This window comes from Vombatus ursinus, unplaced genomic scaffold, assembly GCF_900497805.2.
Source record: "Vombatus ursinus unplaced genomic scaffold, bare-nosed wombat genome assembly UNPS02014814.1, whole genome shotgun sequence".
Lineage (NCBI taxonomy): Eukaryota > Metazoa > Chordata > Mammalia > Diprotodontia > Vombatidae > Vombatus > Vombatus ursinus.
Genome location: NW_020954592.1, coordinates 10,355,923 through 10,377,069, shown reverse-complemented (window position 1 = coordinate 10,377,069; position 21,147 = coordinate 10,355,923). Strand labels below are relative to the sequence as shown.

The window sequence follows — 21,147 nt, the reverse complement described above, 5'->3', positions numbered from 1 at the left end:
ACCCGCCTTCCAGGGAGGTGGGTGGAGCCATGGCGGTGGCCGTGGGAGGGCCGGACGTCTCTGTGCTGTGGGACTCGCGAAGTAAGTGTCTGTCGGCCGCCGTCCTGTCCTTCCTGCCCCTCTGCCTTGAGGTACTTGGCAGCTTCCGGCCGAGCCTCGCCTTTGCCCCCGAATCGGGGATTGGGGAGAGAGCGGGAGGGCGGCCCTGGGGGACAATCCAGTCGGGACCCGAGGGCGGCCCGGAAGTGGGCGGCGGGAGGATCTGGAGGCTCCCGGAGCCCGGGAGGGCGGGTGCCGCAGGGGGCTTAGCGGCAGCCAGTCGGCGTTTGTTGGGGTGCCTTAAAGGGGAAGAATGGAGTCGGGGCTCAAGACTGTCGGCTCCTTTACACCTTTCTTACCCCCACCTGCCCCTGACAACAGGGGCTCAGTTTGACCCTGGCCTCGGTGGGAGTAACTTCTCTCCCCCCCCCACGTTCTCTGCGCCTTGCCCTTATTCGCCCCCAAAGCAGTTCTGCCGGATCGCCTTCTCTGGAGAAAGTTGTTGAGGGATTTAAGGTCATGATAGATAAACTCAAGCTGGGCTGAAATTGTTATACCGGGTGTTGCTCGTTGCAGAATAGCTCAGAGTCTTCCGGCAGGTGTGGTTTTTGTTTTTTTATGAGGGGGGCGAGGAGGACAAAGTACTACTTGGAGAGGCATTTTATCAGAACGTAGGTTTTGAGTTAGGAAATCCCACCCCAAATGCGTAGGACCTAGGGGATCCCGAGCAAGCCCTCTCACTTAAAAATTTCAGTTTCTTCATCTGTGCAATAAAAATAATGATGCTGGTTCACTGCCTACCTTAGAGATCTGGGAGGAAAGTGCTTTGCAAGCCCTGGAGTATTATATAGACGTGATATACTTGTTATCTGAAACAGGGACTTGGAGAGGACTGGTGTATTTATGAAAAGTGGAAACTATACGAGGAGGCACGCCTTTTAAAACTTTAAATCTCTTCCGCATTACCTAGCAGAGTGGTCACATGAATGGGCTAGAACATTTAGAAATGTGTGTTCCAAAATATAAATGGAATTGTTGAAAGAAAAAAAGGAGCATGAGACATTGATTTACTGAAATTCAGTCTGTGGTTGGCATTCCATACTGCATCCCTGGGTCCCTGGATCTCTCTAACCATCACATAATCTCGACTTCTTTGTTGTTTAATTAGAACACTGCCAAGGTTACAAATCATGAAGAGGCAAGTTAGTTTGCCTAACTGTGTAGAAGCCTTTCCAGAAAGGAATGGATGTGGTGAGGTACCACTTCACACCTGTTAGAAATAACAAATGCTGGAGGGGATGAGGGGAAAATAAGTACACTAATGAATTGTTGGTGGACTAGTGAAGTGGGCCAACCAATCTAGAGTGCAATTTGGAACTATGCTCAGAGTTATAAAACCATGCATATCCTTTGACCCAGCAATATTACTAGAAGGTCTGTAAACGAAAGAGATAAAAGAAAAAAGAAAAGGAGCTATATGTCCAAAAATAGCAGCTCTTTTTGTGGTGGCAAAGAATTGGAAATCAAGCGGATGCTCATCAATTGGAGAATGGCTAAACAAGCTGTAGCACATGATTGTGGTGGCATACTCTTGTGCTGTGGGAAATGATGGAGTGGAGGGGGTTGGTAGTTTCAGAAAAACATGGCAAAAACTATATGAAATGATGCAAAGTGAAATGAGAAGAATTGGGATATCATTGTGTACTGTAAGAGCAATGTTGTAATGGTGATCAGCTCTGAAAGACTTGGCTAGTGTGATAAAAACAATGATCCAAGACAATTTTCCGAAGGACTCTTGATGAAAAAATGCTGTCCATCTCCAGAGAGAGAATTGATGAACTCTTGAGTGCAAATTGAAGTACAGTTTTCTCACTTTCTTTGTTTTTCTTGTTTGAAATATGGCTCATATGGAAATATGTTTTGCATGAATTCACATGTATAATTGATATCATATTGCTTGCTTTCTTAGTACGTGGAGGAAAGAGTGAGAGGGAGGGTGAAAATTTGGAACTCAAAATTTGAAAAGAAAAGAATGCTAAAATAGTAAATTTAAAATATTTTTTAAAAGTTAAATATAGAGAGGTAGAAAAATATAGATGAAATGCACTTTAGAAATTATTTTTATACAAATGGACCTGGAGTTGTTCAGTTGTGCCCAATTCTTGGTGACCCCATTTGGGGTTTTCTTGGTAAAAATACTGGAGTGGTTTGCCATTTCCTTCTCCAGTTCATTTTACAGATGAGGAACTGAGGCAATAGGTGATTTGCTCAGGGTCACACAGCTAGGGAGTGAGTGAGGCCCGATTTTGAACTCAGGAAGATGAGTTTTCCTGACTCCAGGCCAAGCACTCTATCCACTATGTCACCTAACTTCCCTGTCAAGAATTGACTGTGTTGTACTATATCATGGCAATTCATAACTTTTCATGTTTTTACTTTTAGGAACTTATCTTTTATGTCTAATAGCATTATGCTGAGCTATATGAACCACTAGTTATTATCTGCCACTTAGGCTTATTTAGTATATATACTTTTTCATTGCTATGAAAAGGCTAATATTAAATATGGAGTCATTTAGGGTATATACATATATCTAGGAGTGACAGTTGGAATGAATTGGAATGCATTTTGCTGAGATTTTTTTTTTTCCTTTACCAGGAAACAAATGGCATCTGTCTCAGTGGACTGCTGTGAGGACTGATGACTAAACCTCATCTTAATATGGCATATAGAAGAGTAAATGGGCATGGACAGTCCCTCACATCTAAACCCTCTCATATTGATTGTGGAATCCATCAGCTGCGTAGAACTGGAACACATAACATCTGCATGGTGTCTGATTTTTTTTATCCAAATATGGGAGGAGTGGAAAGCCACATATACCAGCTATCTCAGTGTCTTATTGAAAGAGGACACAAAGTCATAATTGTTACCCATGCTTATGGAAATAGAAAAGGTATTCGATACCTTACCAGTGGCCTCAAAGTATATTATTTACCGCTAAAAGTCATGTACAATCAGTCTACAGCAACAACCCTCTTTCACAGTCTGCCTCTTCTCAGGTACATATTTGTTCGGGAGAGAGTCACCATAATCCATTCACATAGTTCTTTTTCTGCCATGGCCCATGATGCACTCTTTCACGCCAAGACAATGGGCCTACAGACAGTCTTCACAGACCATTCTCTTTTTGGATTTGCTGATGTCAGCTCGGTGCTTACAAACAAACTTCTAACTGTATCACTTTGTGATACAAATCATATAATTTGTGTCTCTTACACTAGCAAGGAAAACACTGTTCTAAGAGCAGCATTGAATCCTGAGATAGTATCCGTCATCCCCAATGCTGTAGATCCTACTGACTTCACTCCAGACCCATGTAGAAGGGATGATAGTGTAATAACTATTGTTGTTATCAGCAGGCTTGTTTACAGAAAAGGTAATAATGAAATAGTAAACTAAAACTGCAATTCATGGAGAAATTTCTGTTGTAGGCTATTTAATGTCAGTTTATTATTTTGCTTTTTAATTGTTTTGATATGTACTTATATATTTTCATACTTTGGGAACATCCGTGATCTCATAAATCAAACATCTCTTTAATTGGGACAGATCATAACCTTTCCATGTTTTATTATGCTGTTTGGTTCTTCTCCATGTCTCTCTATAAATCTTCCATAGAGCTTGCAGTTGATTAAATAGTAATAAGAGAACTTAATAATTTATAAATCCAATAGACAAAGTTACATGTTTATTTGAAATTGAGGGTGAATGTTTCTTTAAAAAAAAGTGTTTTGAAAATATTTTCTTAAAAATGCCATTTACATAGTGATAACTATGCTAATACTATTTGGATAACATTTAAGACACCACTTGTCATTGCAGTGTATATTTTGTAAAGTTAAATTATGAGAAATAGGAGAACCAAACCTTGCTGTCAGTGAAAATTATTGGTATTATTACTGTGTGTTTAAGTTATATGTGTTGTGAAAATGCAAGCTTGGATTCTGAGAGACCCTCTCCTCAAAATGAGTCATCAAAAGATAATCTGTGTGGGGAAATGCATTAGTGTTCTTTAGCCTCAGATTCTTTCTTGTTTTAGATTAATCTGCCAATGATTTGAGAAGAAAAACTTGGTCAGGGCACAGGAAAAGGAAGTCAGTTATTTCTGGTCAGTGTCAGGGGATGGTTCTTGTCCAAAGCCTGTTCATGGACGCTGGCATATATGCTAACAAGATGAAGTTCACTTGTGCTTAGTGTAAAATATCAAAGGCAATTGAGGGATATAGAAATAGGACATGGGTGAAAACAGACCTGTGAGAGCAACTGTAGAGACCACCAAGAAAAGGACATATCTGCAAGTTCAGTGCAGGGTTATCTGAAAACCCAAGGAACATTTGGGGCTAGATGGTAAAGGCTTTTCTTCAACTAGATGGTTTTTTTTTTTTAATTTTCTTTCAAATTTGTGATTGTAAGTGTGAGATGAAGAGTGGAAATGAAGGTTTCTAGATACTGTAAACTTATCAATTGTATGATTTAAAAAAAAAAAACAAAACTTTTCTCCTAGCTATTTAGCAAAGCTCTGAAGAATCACTTTTTTCTGAAAAAAACTTTTTTCTCACTTGGAATAAAGCAAGAGGAGATCAGTTCCTCCCTATCCCTAGATGAGTAGGAGGTATACTATATCCCTTAGAAGCCACGTTTTGGTGGTAGCTGTAATGACATACAAACAGCTAGGTTTGATCCAAGGCTTTGAAGCTCTTACAGCAAGGTTAAAAGATCAGGTAAGGTGACCAGGGCATTGTCAGTGGGTAATATTCTATACTTGGCAGTAACATCTCCTCATGGGCTTATGCTTTTTCATTCTTTTATGATATTGACGTACCCTAAGTAAGATCTGTGCTTTTAGTTCTTGTTTTTTTCCCCCATAGTAGCAGTAGCTTTGTTCTGATTCATTCATACTCTTTTTGTCAGTTCTCTTTTGGAACAATAGGATGCTTGTATGAGATGACTAGATAGAATGCAGTGAGTGAGCATATGATCATAGAACAGAGAATAGCTAACTGACCTACATGGAGCATAGCTAACAGACCCTGATCATCATTAAGGTATTTTAACCAATTGTGAGCTAACTAGCCACAGGAGTAAAGTAAATCAACAGTCAGCAAGCATTTATTAAGTGCTTACTCTGTGTTGGACAATGCCAGTGCTGGGAATGCAAAGAAAGGCAAAAGACAGGCCTCTGCTTTCAAGGAGCTCACAGTCTAATGGGGAAGAGGACATGCAAACAACTATGTACAAATGATATAGATTGGGTAAACTGGAGATAATTAACAAATGGATTAGCATGAAGGGGGATTACGAATGACTTCTTGAAGAAAGTGGAGGACAGCCAGTGAAAGTGCCTGGTATTTAGAGATGGAAGAAAAAGCAGGTGTCTGGATTGTAGAATATGTGGAAGAAGACTGGGAGAGTAGGAGGGGGGCAGTCTGTGAAGTGCTTTGAATGCCAAACAGGGAACTTTATATTTGATCCTGAAGGCAATAGGAAGTCACTAGACCAAATAGGTATATGACATAGTTGGACCTGTGCTTTAATAGTTGAGTGGAGGTGAATAACTCTTGTTAAAATAACTCTTGTTTTCAATATAAGCCCTGAGAGTTAATATCCATATCTCCATTAGAAAAATTATCTAGAGAGTTTTGTAAATGACTGAATGAGTGAAAATGGATTATTAAGCCCTAAGTAGGTAGTAAAGTGGTACCAGTAGCTAAGACAGCCCCTGTCCTCCAGGAGCTTACATTGTAATGAGGGAGATAACAGGCATGGTGGCACAGGAGGAACATTTTGGATCTGAAAGTTAAGGGGGGGCCAGTTGATTTTTCCCTGTTGACTATTTAGAAAAAATAAATTGCCTCAGTGAATGACAAGAGGAGCAATCCTGAGAGGCAGACTTTCTGTAGCATATGAAATTAGGTAGGCCATGTCAAAGATGTATCATCTGACATTCACATCTCTTGAATCTGCCTTCATATTAATGAGAGCCTCATGGCACTTTACCAGGTGTGAAGCCACAAATCTTCTGATTCACATCCACTTATGTAGGGAAGCTTCTTTATCTGGCTATAGATTTTTGAATTGAAGGGGACAAACTGAGTCATCAACTTAAAATGAATTTGAATCTCTAAATTTTTCCAAGTCCCATTTTGTGTGATCATGACCATTGGAAATTTGGTAAACCTAAAGAAATTTTTTTTTAAAGATGTATTTGGTCTTTAGTCAGATTGCTGAATACGTTTTTTTGAATAGGACAAAATCCACTTTCATTTACAGACTATTTTTTTCCCTTCCTGGTACATCTCACAAACCATGTAAATCTTCATACCATACAGTTCTCATGCATGTCTTTCCATATATCTGTAGAGAAACTGTAGAGAAGCTATCTAACTTGGTGGAGACTTTCATATGGTTCTTTTAATACTTCATGAATACTAGTGTAGCTTTTAGGCTCTTCCATCTTTAGTTCTTCCTTCTTGCTACATGGCTGGCTAATCTGCTTTCCCATCCGTGCATATTTTTATATCATGCTGGCTTTTTGAATACCACTTCTTTCAGGCAAATCAACATTGATAGTCACTGGTAACATGTTACAACTTACTTAAATCTACCACATCCTTTTTTATCTAACTTTTGGGTCACTTTTAACTTTTGATTGTCCTGAAAATGATTTCTAGCATAATAGTCTAATACAGGCCTCATAACATATAACCCACAGGCCACTTGGAGCCCGCCAAAGGATTTCGGGTGGCCCATGAAAAAAATGTAGAGAGGATGTAAAACAGGTCTGTATAGTATACTGCCCACGGGCCACTTTGGCAGACCACATGTTGTACAAGCCTAATCTAATAAATATTTTTAATTTATAACGTCCTGTCAAATCAGTAAGCATTTACTAAATGTCCGATATGTGCCGTGCACAGTGCTAAGGATGAACAGAGACAAACATGAAATAATCTTGGCCTTTGGGGAACTTTGTAACTATTGCTTCTTATTCTTGGCTATGAATTTTTGCTTTAAGATAGTTTCTCATAACATTTATATTGAAAATAGAAATAAAAATTGCTACATTAAGGCAAAAAAATGATAAAACTTAAGCTTACCTTATCTCATCCTATGTTGTACTTAAATAAACAAACTTTGCTATTAGGTTTAAAACAAATGGAACTAATATTATATGCTCTTAAACCAAGCGAATAACAAAGGACTGAATTGGGCTGGTCAACAGTTTTCTAAAGGACATTATAGTGATCCTGACTTTAGAGTAGGACTTGGTTATAATGCTTTAATCTTACTGTCAGATGAACTTGATCAAGGATACTGTGTGGGATGGACTTATGTTACTTTATATTCCAGACCATCATATGGCTATTCTTAAGTAGTAGCAACCAGAAGTACTTTTCATTGCTTCACTTCTTCTTGTAGTGTGTCAGTACATTAACTTGTTGAAGTAGCATTTTATGCTTGAGGAAAAATCTGGCTAAGGGAGTAGTAAGTTCACATGTAGCAGGAGAGAGTTCATTTGGACTTGTAAAGATAAATAATAGGATAAGGATAGGATAGGGTCCTATCCTATAATTTCATTGGTGCAGCAAACTTTTTTTTTTAAGCTAGGCAATGGGGTTGAATGACTTGCCCAGGGTCACACAGCTAGTAAGTGTTATGTGTCTGAAGTGGGATTTGAACTCAGGTCCTCCTGAATCTAGGGCCAGTGCTCTATTCACTGCGCCACCTAGCTGCCCCCTCAGGGAACTCTTAATGAAGAAATTCCTACTAGTGCAGCAGGTTGGCAGTTGCCTAAAGCAGTGGTGTCAAACGCCGATAGAAATATTGGCGCCTAAACTATACATAAAAACCCTTAGTGGGCCACATACTGACTTAGAAAACCTTATGTGAAAATTATTTTTTAAAATTTTATTAAATATTTCCCAATTACATTTTAATCTGGTTCATTCTACACTGTGTTTGCCATCTCTGGCTTAGAGCACCAAGACAATAAATGACTTGTCCAGAGTAACATCAGGTATGTATCGGGGGGGGAACTGGAATTAAGGGCTTTCTGGGTCTGAACAGCTTTCTATCCACTTCACTATGTGTTAAAATACTGAAGGATTTTTATAAATAGTTTTCAGAATTAAAAGACTTGTGATCATTTGTGACACCTTGGTTAACTGGTGAGCAGTATTGCCCTTCTAGGAGCTGGACAAGAAGTATACCTTTTTTTCTTTTCCCTGTGTATGAAGAGTTGAATAATCATTTTGAATAAGATGCATAAAAGGATTTTTCTCTCCTAAAATGAACCTTTCATAACTTTTTTTTTAATCTCATGTTCTTAGGAATTGATTTGCTTAGTGGGATAATACCCGAACTCTGTCAGAAATATCCAGATTTAAATTTCATAGTTGGAGGAGAGGGGCCAAAGAGAATCATTTTGGAAGAAGTGCGGGAAAGATACCAACTACATGACAGGTATTGAATAGTTCTTTATTCTCCATGTAAGAGTACTAGAGTTTTATAGAGAGAGGTTTTGTTAGAAAGCAGTATATTAGTTTTATTGCTTTTCCCAGTGGTTGTTTCAAGACATCCTTAGAATTGCATTTATCTTGAATTAAATTCATCTATAAGAAGAAAAAAAAGTTTAAAAGATTACCACTTGTGTATGGGTTTTTTCCTTACTGCCAATATAATTTATAAATTTGGGAATAGTAGAAATACAGTAATTGGTTAGAAAAGTTTGCATTGGCATTTTAGAATCCCATTGCCAAGCTAGCCTTAATATTTTAATTAGAAGAAAAAACAAGGTTAAGGAAATTAGCAGTTAAAAACATTATTTGCATTTTCCCTTTTACTTTCCACGGGTAGAAAATGTATTGTTAGCATAATAAACAGGGTAAGTTGTGGAAAGATGTTTCTTTAGATTTTGGTGGTTATTTTTCAATATTTAAAAAATGAAAATGAGGAAGAACTTACATATAACTTGTGGAAAACTTTGAAAGTTATAAATTATACTCTTTATCATTGCGTATTGTTATCTTTCCTTCCCTACACCTTTCTTTAAATTTAGAGTACGTCTTCTGGGAGCCTTGGAACACCAGGATGTTAGAGATGTCTTAGTTCAGGGGCACATCTTTCTAAATACTTCTCTTACTGAGGCTTTCTGCATGGCAATTGTGGAAGCAGCAAGTTGTGGTTTACAGGTAAAAAGTTTGGACAATTGGTTTTGCTTTGTTTTTCCTTTTTTGTATGTGGTTAAGAATTTGGCATGTCTTTCAGTACTTGGTTTTCTTACAATGTATCTGTTTCTAGGAGATGTGTGTTATTGTAACTCATGTTGTTTTCTTGCCTTTCAAAGGTTGTGAGTACCAGGGTTGGTGGAATTCCTGAGGTACTACCAGATAATCTTATCATTTTATGTGAACCATCAGTAAAATCTTTGTGTAATGGCTTAGAAAAAGCTATTTCTCAGCTGAAGTCAGGAACATTGCCAGATCCACAAAAAATCCATAACAGAGTGAAAACATTCTATACCTGGAGGAATGTTGCAGAGAGAACTGAAAAGGTATGTATGTATCCTAAAATGACTAAGAATTGTCTGAGACGTCAGCAGATGACAAAACTTGGGTTGTAATGGGTCTTCACTTGTTCTAACTTAAAATAGAAATTAAAAATCTCTAGCTGCATATGTGACATCCCGTAATGGTTGTTCCATATTTCATAAAATGTAATCCATATGAAATAAGGACCTTTTAGGTTATTGGACTGTTTGTTAAGAAAAACTTGCAGCTGAATCATAGAATTTTAGAATTGGAAGAGATCTTAAAGATCCCTGGCCATCAAGATCACCATAAAATGCTACATTTTAAATGTAAGCTAAAGTTTACAAAATACTCTTTTCACAGAAACCTTGTGAGGTAGGTGGTACAAATGTAATTATTCTCATTTTACAAATGAGAATACTGAGGCTCAGAGGCTGACTAGTGATTTAGTGACATAGTTGTAGAGCTTAGTAACCGTTGGAGTCAGCATTTGTCCCCATGTCTCTAGAATCCAAGTCTGGTATTCCTACTGACACATTGAGGAGACTCAGAGTGACGTTTCCACTGATTATCATTACTTGAAGGCCATAGTTTAAAATCTGATTCAAATAAGCATAATACTATGCTTATATCTATCAACAGATTTATTATATACCTTAATCTGGCAATTCTAATTTGCTTTTTCCATGTAGAAAATATCTTGCATTTCTGTAATTTAAGTCAGAAAATACACATTTTTAAGCTAGGCACTATGGTTACAAAGACAAAAGCAAAAAGTTTATGTTCTTAAAGACTTTGTTTTGCTTGGAATGTACCCAAAAAAAAAATACTATAAAGTAATTTAAGGTAGAGAACAGCCCTGAGGATCAGGAAAGACTTCACAGAGGAGGTATGGAATTTGAGGGGAAATAAGGATTCTGTAAGTCAGGGATGAGAAGGGAATATATTTCAGGCATGAGAAATGTATGCATTTATGGAGGCAAGAGATGGAATCTCAACTTTGGTGAGAAATTCTAGTTTGGTTGGAATATAGAATGTGTGAAGGAAATTTATGAAATAAGGTTGGAACCAGATTGTGGATTGTCTTAAAAGCTAGACATTTTATCCTAGAGAAATAAGTATCTGTTGATATATTTTGAGCAAGAGGGTATTCATATATTTAGCTACACCTTAGGAATAAACCAGTCAATCCTTAAACATATATTAAATGCCCACTTTATAATCAAGCTCTGTACTACCTGCTAAGGAAACAAAAAGAGGCAGAAGACATTCTCTACCCTCAAGGAGCTTACAATCTAATGGAGAATACAATATGCAAACAAATATTTAGAAAGCAAGCTACATACAGAATAAATAGGAAATAATTAAGAAGGTACTAGAATTAAGAAGGGTTGGGGAAGGCTTCCAGTAAAAAAATGGGATTTTAGTTGGTACTTAAAGGAAGCCAGGAAGAGTGGAGGAAGGCGAGCATTCCAGGCATGAGGAACAGCTTGTCTAGGCAAGAAAACTTGCCCAGAACTAAGAAATGGAATGTCTTGTTGCTGAAATAGTCAGATGGCCTGTGTCATTGGATCAAAGAGTATTTGGCGGGGGGCAAGGCATAAGAAGACTAGAGAAGTAGGAGGGGCTGGGCTATGAAGGGCTTTGAATGTCAAACAGAGCATTTTATATTTGCCCCTGGAGGCATAGGAAGTTACTGGCGTTTGTGGATAGGGAATGCAGAGGATAGTGATGTGATCACACCTATACTTTAGAAAAATCAATTTAGTGGCTGAATGGAGAATGGATTGCAGTGGGGAGAGAATTAAGGTAGAGCAATGATCTAGGCATAAGGTGATAAGGGCACTAGAGTGGTGGCAGTGTCAGTAGAGAAGGGGACATATTCAAGAGATGTTGCTAAGATGCAGTTGAAACCTCACAACCAAAGGCATAAAAACAGAAATATTAAATGCATCCTTTTCCAACCGTAATGCAATAAAAATTACATTTGTTAAAGGGCTGTGGAAACATAGATTAAAAATTAATTAGGGAGCTGCTAGGTGGTGAAGTAGATAGCACCAGCCCTGGAATCAGGAGGACCTGAGATCAAATCCGGCCTCAGACACATAACACTTACTAGCTGTGTGACTCTGGGCAAGTCACTTAACCCCAATTGCCTCACCAAAAAAAAACCAAAACCATTTTAATTGGAAACTAATCCTAAATAATGAATGGGTCAAACAACAAATCAAAGAAACAGTAAAAATTTTAATTAAAGAGAATGACAACAATGAGACAGCATTCAAAAACTTATGAGATGCAGCCAAAGCAATATATTGGGGAAAATTTATATCTCTAAGTGCTTACATCAAAAATAGAGAAAGAGCAGACCAATGAATTGGGCATGCAATTGAAAAAACTAGGAAAAAAAAGTTTCAAATGCCCAATTAAGCACCAGATTAAAAATCCTGAAAATCAAAGAGAGGTTAATAAAATTGAAAGCAAGAAAACCATTGAACTAATAAATAAATAAAACTCTGAGCTGGTTTTATGCGGGAAAACAATAAAATAGATAGCCTATTAGTTAATTTAAAAAAAAAAAAACATCAGTATCAGAAATGAAAAGGATGAACACCACCAATAAAGAGGAAATTAAAAGCAATTACTTTTGCCCAATTATATGCCAATAAATCTAACAATCTAAGTGAAATGAATTAATATTTACAAAAATATGAATTGCCCAGATTAACAGAAGAGGAAACAGAATACTTAAATCATCCTATCATAGAAAAAGAAATTGAACAAGCCATAAATGAGTTCCCTAAGAGAAAATCCCCAGGGCCAGATGGATTCACAAATGAATTCTATCAAATATTTAAAGAACAATTAACTCCTATACTATATAAACTATTTAGAAAAATAGGCAAAGAAAGAGTCCTATCAAATTCTTTTTACAACACAAATATGGTGCTGATATCTAAATCAGGAAGGACAAAAACAGAGAAAGAAGTCTATAGACCTATTTCTGATGAACATAGATGCAAATATTTTGAATAAAATACTAGCAAGGATACACTAATATATCACAAAGCTCATACATTATGACCAGGTAGGATTTATACCAGGAATGCAGGGTTGGTTCAATCTTAGGAAAACTATCAGCATATTGACCATATCAATAACAAAACAACCAAAATTATATGATTATCTTAATAGATGCAGAAAAAGCTTCTGAGAAACTATAACACCCATTCCTATTAAAAACACTGGAAAGCATAGTAATAAATGGAGCTTTCCTTAAAATGATATATAATATCTATCTAAAATAATCAGCAAGCATTATCTATAATAGGAATAAGCTAGAAGCATCCCAAAAAGATCAGGGGTGAAGCAAGGCTGCCCATTATCACCACTATTATTTAATATTACACTAGAAATGCTAGCTATAGCAATAAGAGAAGAAAAAGAAATGGAAGGAATTAGAATAAACAATGAAGAAACCAAGGGAAAGACAGTATGGACTAGACTGGGGAGGAGAACCTGTGGCCTTGAGGCTACATGTGGCCCTCTAGGTCCTTGAGTGTGGCCTTTTGATTGAGTCCAAGTTTTATAGAACAAATCCTTTTATTAAGGGGATTTGTTCTGTGAAGTTTGGATTCAGTGACAGGGCCATACTTGAGGACCTAGAGGCCTACATGTGGTCTCAAGGCCACAGGTTCCCCAGCCCTGATGTAGCTATTCTGAGCAATTGAATAATCTAGGACAGTTCTAAAGGACTTATGATGAAAAAATGCTATCCACTTGCAGAGAAAGAACTAGTGGAGTCTGAATGAAGATGGATGCATACTTTTTTTAACTTTATTTTTTCTTGTTTGTTTATTTTGTTCTGCATTTCCTTTTGCCACATGGCTAATATGAAAATATGTTTTGCATGACTCCACATGTATAATCTATATCAAATTGCTTGCCTTCTCAAGGAGAGGGAAGGGGAAGGAGAGAGAAAATTTTAGAATTCGAAACTTTATAAAATGAATGTTAGAATTTTTTTACATGTAATTGAGAAAAGAAAAGATTAAAAAAATTCAAAAGTGAAGTTGACAGGCCTTGGCAACAGAGTGGATATAGGAGTGAGATAGTGAGGAATACAGGATGACTCCTAGGTTGCAAGCCTGAGGGAATGGGAACATAGCATTGCCCTCTGTCGCAGTAGAGAATGGGGGAGGTGGGAGATGGAAGGTTAGGGGGAGGAAAGATAACAAATTGTTTTGGACATACTGAGTTAAAGATTTCTACTGGACATCCAGTTCAAAATGTCTGAAAGGCTGTTGGAGATGGGAGCTTGGAGGTCAGCTGAGAGACTGAGGCAGGATAGTTAGATTTGAGAATCACCATAGTGATGGTAATTAAATCCATGAGAGCTGATGAGATCACCAAGAGAAGCAGTATAGAGGCAGAAGAGAGGAAGACCCAGGGGTTAACCCTGAGAGACACCTAACTTAGGGGGGCATGGTCTGGATGAGGATCCATCAAAGGAGACAGAGAAGGAGCCCATCAGATAAGTAGGAAGAAACTTAGAAAAGAGTGGTATCCTGAAAACCTATAGAGAAGAGAGTATCAAGGAAGAGCAAGATTATTTTGGCAGTTGTGTGGAAGATTGATTAGAGAATGGGGAGTTGAAGCAGGGAGACAATTAGATTATTACAGCGATCAGTAATTCAACAAATATTTTAGAACCTGTTTGGTGCAAAGCACCGTCTAGGGATTAAAAAACAACAAAGCAAATAGTCCTAAGAGTTTCCAGGCTCCCGGGTTCAAGGAGGGAGTATAGTTAGAACACAAACATATATAACTAAATAAAAAGTACATACAAAATAATTTTAAGCAGAAAAGAATGTTAACAATTCAGGGCATTAGGAAAAAGTTCTTGTAGTAGTATGCAGCCTCAGCTCTGCTTAGCACAGCTTCTACAGCTTAGCACCAGCTGCGCCTTGAAAGAAGCTTGGAAGTCTTATGAGGTGGAAGTTAGGACAGAGAGTCTTCCAGATGTGGAGAACCATCTGTGACTGAAGATGGAGCCCAACTTATGGGGAACAGTTGGTAGGCCATTTTGACTGAAACAGAGAATTTATGAAGAAAAACAGTATGATACAAGACTGGAAATGTAGGTGGGAAGCAGATTGTGGACCTTTTTAAATGCCAGCTGAACATCTTGTATTTTATCCGAGTGGTAGACTCGAACTCTGGATTTTTGAAGAGGGGTAAGGTATGATATGGTCACATCTCTGTTTTAGAAGTATCAGATTGGCAGCAAAGTAGAGGATGGTTTGGAGAGGGAGGAGAGAAAGTAGAAGGAGGAGACCAATTAAGAGGCTATTGGAGTGGTCTAAGTAAGCAGAGATGAGGGCCTGAACCAGAGTCAACAAGAGTAAGGTCATTTTGGGGGAAATATAACAAGTTCATCTGAAGGACAAAGCACATATGTGCTCTCTGGCACTTAAATGTTAAAAAAATATTTTGTGTTATTTACATTTTCTTCATAAGAATTTTAATTATTTAATCATTAAAAGTCACTATTTTTACATAGAAAGAAGAAGCTGCTCCTGCTAGAAAATATTACTCTAGAGTATATCCCATCATTGTATAAAGCTCAAAGCAGTGTATACTCATTACTTTACCTAAAAATAAATGCTCTCAGTTTTTTGTCTCGTTACCGCTTACTCACATTTGCTTTAATTTTTCTGTAGTTAGGTGAGAAATCTTTTCTTAATGCTTTTTCCTCAGCTTGGTATTCAAAAGTGCTTTAGAAAGCTGGCTCCAGCCAAACTCTGTGATGTTCAGTTTATCTGCAACCTCATAGTGCTTTCTTGTAGTGTCTGTGTTCTGTCACTCCTGTGTCCTGTGCAACATGGTGTGAGTCTGTCCTACCACCACGGATGACACTGGGAAGCAGTGTCATAGTAGAGACCTTCTGTCTGTTCAGAGACAACATAATACATGCAGACATAATAGTAAAATAGAATGGGGCGGGGGCACTGTGCTAGAAGCCCGGCCCTGCCTGGTGAAGGTGCCACAACCTTTTGATGTGTTCTTGGGCACTAGCAGCTAGTGACCCATTCTCCTCTAGTTGGAGTGATGGGGCCCATCAAAGCAAACAAACGTGAAGTATCTGTGTCTCTCTGTACCACTAACCTCTGGCCACTAACTCGGAGGTTCCTGGACTGTGATTTGCCCTTTTTCCTCTTTCTAGGTGTATGACAGAGTGTCTAGGGAAGCTGTGTTACCAATGGACAAGCGGCTGAACAGGCTGATCTCTCACTGTGGCCCAGTGACTGGCTGCACCTTCGCTTTGTTGGCTGTGTTGAACTTCCTCTTCCTCATTTTCCTGAGGTGGCTGACTCCTGATTCTATCATTGATATTGCGGTTGATGCTACAGGACCGCAGGGGGCCTGGACCCAGCAGTATTCTTTTAGTAAAAAGGGGGAAGACAATAAAGAGATTTCAAAATCAAGGTAGAAAGAAGCCTGCTTTTCAAGATTTTTAATAGTTCAATAATTCTTCCAAAATAGTTTGAAATAACTTTACTTTTTTTTATATTGGTTGAGAAATTTATGCTACCTCCAGTTCATACTATGTTTGATTTTGAGTCAAGATCCTGAACTTATGCAATTTCCTGGGACGAAAACTCTTTGCACTTGTTTAAAATTCAGAAGGGAAAATTTTGAGCTACTCAGGTGTAAAACTTCCAAGACTACTGAATTCACTGTAACAGTGGTGTTTTAAGATTATACTTTGGGGGCTTGTGGGCACTGATGGGCCAAGTTCATTATTATCTGGAGTTTTCTTTGCCAATGTTGAATATTGTTCTTTTTAATATGAATTTGAAATTCATAAAGCATTTATAGAATTTGCTTGATGTATTTTAAGTACAGTACTTGTAGCATATGTGCTGGGTATATATTCAGCAAGTGTTAATTCTTCAACCATTAAGATGGGCACCTTGACCAGTAAAGCAATATTTGTTGAGCCACCTATTGTGTGCAGAACACTATACTAGATGCTTTCTATAGAACACTGGGACCACTTACTAGCATAGTAGCAATTTATTAATGGTACTGAAAAATAGCATGCCTCCAAATGTTTTTAATGTGTCCCAAAATAACTCTTAATCTCAGTAAATTGCTAGCAAGGGCTGGCTGAATAATCCTGTTGTACTGTTGGAGACACTCATCTAGGCAGTGCCTTTGTCTTTTTGTTTTTGTGTTTTTATAAATTTTATTTAAAGTTGGCCATTAGTTTCAAATGAAATTTGAAAAGCTCATATGGATTTTTGTCCTTCTGGAAATGCTAACTTAAAAATGAAGAATGAGATGTACTTTACTTTTAAATATTTGTTAAATATTTAAAATATTTATTTAATATTTAACAATAAATATTAAATAAATATTTATTAGGGACCGATATCACTGTTTAGCATAGGGCAGAGGCACATTCCATTAGCTTTCATATATAACTTAGTCCTTTTTCTGCAGATGACTCAATTTTAATCTGTCTTCAGCAGAATTTAGTGGTTGTTCCAAAGATGGTGATAATTATGACCATCTGCAGTGCTACACATTTAATCGTGGTCATTTAGACTTCTCTTCCTTTGTGATCTTGTTTACATTTGAATAAATACTTTGAATGGTAGTAGTTCAATGGTTTTTTCCTCTGGAATTTTTGGTTCTCAACAAATACAAACTGAAAATTATCAGGAGATAGGCACTGTGTTGATGGATGTGCTCCGTTATAATAGTTTTTGCCTCAGAGCCATGGGTTTCCTAACCCCAAACTATCCCTATAATCTATATCTTTAATTTAGTGAGCATTTCTTTGAAAACTTGAGAATTTTTTCTCATAAAGCACTGTTTGACATTAAAGAGATGATGACTTGTGCAGACTTAGACTCAGCATTCTGGCTATGTACCAGATATTTTCAGAACCTTTTTTAATGACAGAACACAAAAGTTTGGATAGTTTTTGTACAAGTATCCCGTGCTGTGAATATTTTAATTTCTCTTCCCATTGTGGTATAAAAAGAACACTGCATTTTGTTTTTACTGAAAAGGGCTTGATGAAAAGAACACTATAAAATCTTAAAATTAGTTTTTTCTCCTTTGTTGAAGAAAAGTATTGATTATTGGTATTATTATCTAAAAGTCTTGACATTGACTTTTCCTTTTATTAGACTGTGCTGGATGATATGAATATGAAATGTGAGTGTCAGTATATTGGGGAAAAAATTGTTGAGAAAATGTTGAATTTTGGCTTTATTGATGCCATTAATCAGTTTTTTAAAAAGCATATTATTATCTTTCCTAACATTTAACGTTCCTTTTGAAACATTCTTTAAAATTGTTAAACATTCATGCCTTAAATTAAGGTAGAAAAAACTTTACAATTCCTTAACATGCTATGGAAATTAAACTAATTTTTCTTTTAATGAATCATGAAAGAAGTGAAACTTGCCTTCTCCTTTTGGATTCACATTTCTTGAGTTTCCCAAATACACTTATTTTAATTGTGTTACAGTTGCACTGGTCAGTATCTAGAAACATACCATATTGTTCCTCTCTTTACTCTGGCATTGTAAAAAAATTAACTTGCTTTGGTAAAGCATTTAGAAGAAATCCTATGCTGATTTGCATATTGGAGAAGTTAAACTAAGTTTTGCTCAATGAAAAGATATGCTATATTTAAAAGTCTAATAACTAAAAACAATTCTTTTTTTGCCAGAAAAGTGTAGTTCAAGATGAGAAATCTCTCTTTTAGCACTATCAGATTATCATTTGTTGGTTAGTAAGGAAATTCCCTTAAATTACTTATTATGCAACACATTTTTTCTTCTAATCATGTGGAGTAGCAGGTTCTACTTTGTTCCTGCATTCTGTGCGTCCAACAAGTACTAATTTTCCTTTAAAACAGAAATGGATGGAAGATACTTTCTCTCATGTTTTTGAACTACATTATTGTTGTACCATGTGAGAGATTTTAAGAGGAATTTGTATTTAGGCTTGGTTAACATAAGTTGAACTTTTTTATACATTCTTTTTTTTCTGAAGATGCTATAGATAAGACTGAGTGAGAACCTGACTTGTTACAAATGAATTAGATTTAGATTTGTAAAATTTTTCTAAATACAGAAAGAATGCTTTGGAGCAAAGATTAAAATTTAAAAGAAAAATGACAGAGCCAGTTTAGTCATTAAAACAACACACTGTACACATGTATGCACTCCTATTTTCCACCAAAACATTTGTTTGCCATTGTACAGATCTATGCTTACTTTTATGAAGTATTTTTAAAAGCCTCCACAGTATTCATGTATTTCTCTATCCGTTCTCAAAATTTAGATGGATTAATATTAAACTATATTGTGACTAGGGTTTTCCAAATGAAATTATGAAAATTAAAGTTTTTATGAAGAATGTGTGTTGATGTTTATTTTTTTCTTCAGTCTTTATGTGTTTTTAGCTTTTTATTTATTTTAGCATTCATTCAGTTTATACTCTGTTACCTATTTTCATTATGGTTGTAGATTATTTAATATTTTTTATTCAATATTGTTACTACAAAGATTGGGTAGTTTTTAAACCTACCTTATTTTTAACATTTTTCTCATTCAAATGCAGTCTTTCTGTTATGATAAAGAAGACTATCCATTAAAAGTATGATTATAGGGAGCCAGGGAATATTTAATCCCAGATATTCCATCATTTCAACCTTAAAAAAAGCTTAAGACCTAGAACTCTTTGTGTACCACTTTCCTAGTATGTGAAATGTAGAAAGTTACGACCATGTTTTAATGCATGAAAAGACTTAAACAAAAAGCTAACATTATAGTTCATTTTTAACATGAAAGGTCTTAGTTTTATTTCCCCCATAAATTGCATTGTCAAGTGTACACAATATCTTAAAAAGATTTTAAGATTGATAAGGTATACATAAAAAGACAAATTATATCAATGTTCATATAGTCATATGTATTTCCACAAATTTATTTTAGTTTTAGTTGGTAATTGGTATGATTGGATTCCACTTGTGTGGTCCAGGTTTCATCAATGAAACTGGATACTATGGATTGTGAGCAAAGTTACTTATCAACTAAAGACATATGGTGAATTGCTATTATTATTACTAGTAAATAATTCAGCATTTACTAGTAAAATCAATTTTAAAATATTTAATATGTTGAACTGCCTGGAACAAAGATGCTATATTCATTGTGTTAAATATTCACAGGTATCAGCCTTTCTACCATGAATCAAATTGGTTTGGATCTTATGTTTAGAATATAACTAATAATAATAATAAGCCCAGGGTGTTGCTTATCAGCCCACTACCAAAGACTCCAACTTGAGCAAGAAATTAACTTTATTCAGTAAATACTTTTAGCCAATTTACTAGAATTTGCCTCCTCTTTAATTTGAGTGAAAGCAGAAATTCTGGCTGAAAGGCCAGAAGTAGTAAAGGAGGGAAGGCCAATATGAACCCAATGGGAAGTTGTACAAGTTGTTGAGAATTTGTGTGCAGAATTTGAGGAGGCAGTATGGTATAGTGGAAAACATTGAATTTGGAATCCAAAAACCATGGTCCAAATCCTGGCCAGCCACTTGCTGCCTCTGTGACCTTGGACAAGTCATTTTAAGTTTTCTCATGAAAAATGAAAGGTTTGGACAAGAGAGCTTCTGAGAGCTCTTGACTCGATCCTGTGATTTGGAGTCACTTCTTTAGTGACTTCCTTGTCGGTAAAAGCTCTAAATCTATGATCTTAGGAACTCTCCATGTGTCAAAGAGGTTTAAAGGTCAGAGTACACTAAATCCCAAATGTAGTACTTTCAGGACAGCAATCCACCACCATCACCACCCCAGACACCAAGTGTGGCTATCCATAGGGCAGTTATGCCTCTAGTGTCTACTGTTTGAGAAAGAATTAGAGGGCCTGAAAACCAGAGGTCACAAATCTTATGAAAAAGTTCTAGGTCTTTCAGGGAATAATCCAATACCCTGTAATAGAAAAAAAAAATTATGTCCTCTTAACCTAAGGAAAAAATGGCATTCACTTAGAACATAAGGCTGGGTCTATCGTGGAATCCTGCTGGATTGTTGCTTTCTTCCTATTGTTACAATACTGGTTGTATCTTACTCTATGTTATTTAAATTAAAGCCCCAGATAGTAATTGCCACACAGTTTCTTCTCCCTAGACACTTTCTCAACAAGCTTTATTTTTCTTTTCCTTCATTTATTCTGCTCTACAAAATGACATTGATCAAATGACATACAATTAACAAAGGGCTATAAATTTGTATTTTAAAATTCCTCAGCTTCCTTTCTGCTTACAAGCCAGAAGTGAAAGAAAAAGACCCAATGTCCATTATGTTTTTCCCCAAATCAGGAGCTGAGTTCCTCATTTTTTTTCTTTCCCATATTAATTTGGAGAAGTTTATATGCTACCAATATACTATATCCAGAAAGTAGCAGTTTTCCTTTTCCAAATG

General features: G+C 36.6%; 1 protein-coding gene across 3 annotated transcripts; it reads left to right on the top strand.

The window, feature by feature from the left end:
* Positions 1–19,038, top strand: PIGA (phosphatidylinositol glycan anchor biosynthesis class A). Of its 3 annotated transcripts, none has more exons than XM_027835431.1 (6): positions 1–81; positions 2,698–2,995; positions 8,433–8,565; positions 9,161–9,293; positions 9,449–9,655; positions 15,859–19,038. In XM_027835431.1, the coding sequence occupies exons 2-6, from the start codon at positions 2,740–2,742 to the stop codon at positions 16,123–16,125; spliced, it is 996 nt and encodes a 331-aa protein (XP_027691232.1). In that variant the 5' UTR covers positions 1–81; positions 2,698–2,739; the 3' UTR covers positions 16,126–19,038. The 3 variants fall into 3 exon arrangements, with proteins under 3 accessions (XP_027691232.1, XP_027691230.1, XP_027691231.1); XM_027835429.1 differs by having other exon boundaries at positions 2,698–3,478; XM_027835430.1 differs by having other exon boundaries at positions 56–131; positions 2,698–3,478.
* Positions 19,039–21,147: the final 2,109 nt, after the last annotated feature.

Bases quoted from the DNA above. Each gene is read 5' to 3' on its own strand.
- PIGA (XM_027835429.1), top strand. From the start codon at position 2,740: ATGACTAAACCTCATCTTAATATGGCATATAGAAGAGTAAATGGGCAT. The intron at 8,566-9,160 runs GTATTGAATAGT...CTTTAAATTTAG, and splicing joins AGATACCAACTACATGACAG to AGTACGTCTTCTGGGAGCCT. The intron at 9,656-15,858 runs GTATGTATGTAT...TCCTCTTTCTAG, and splicing joins TTGCAGAGAGAACTGAAAAG to GTGTATGACAGAGTGTCTAG.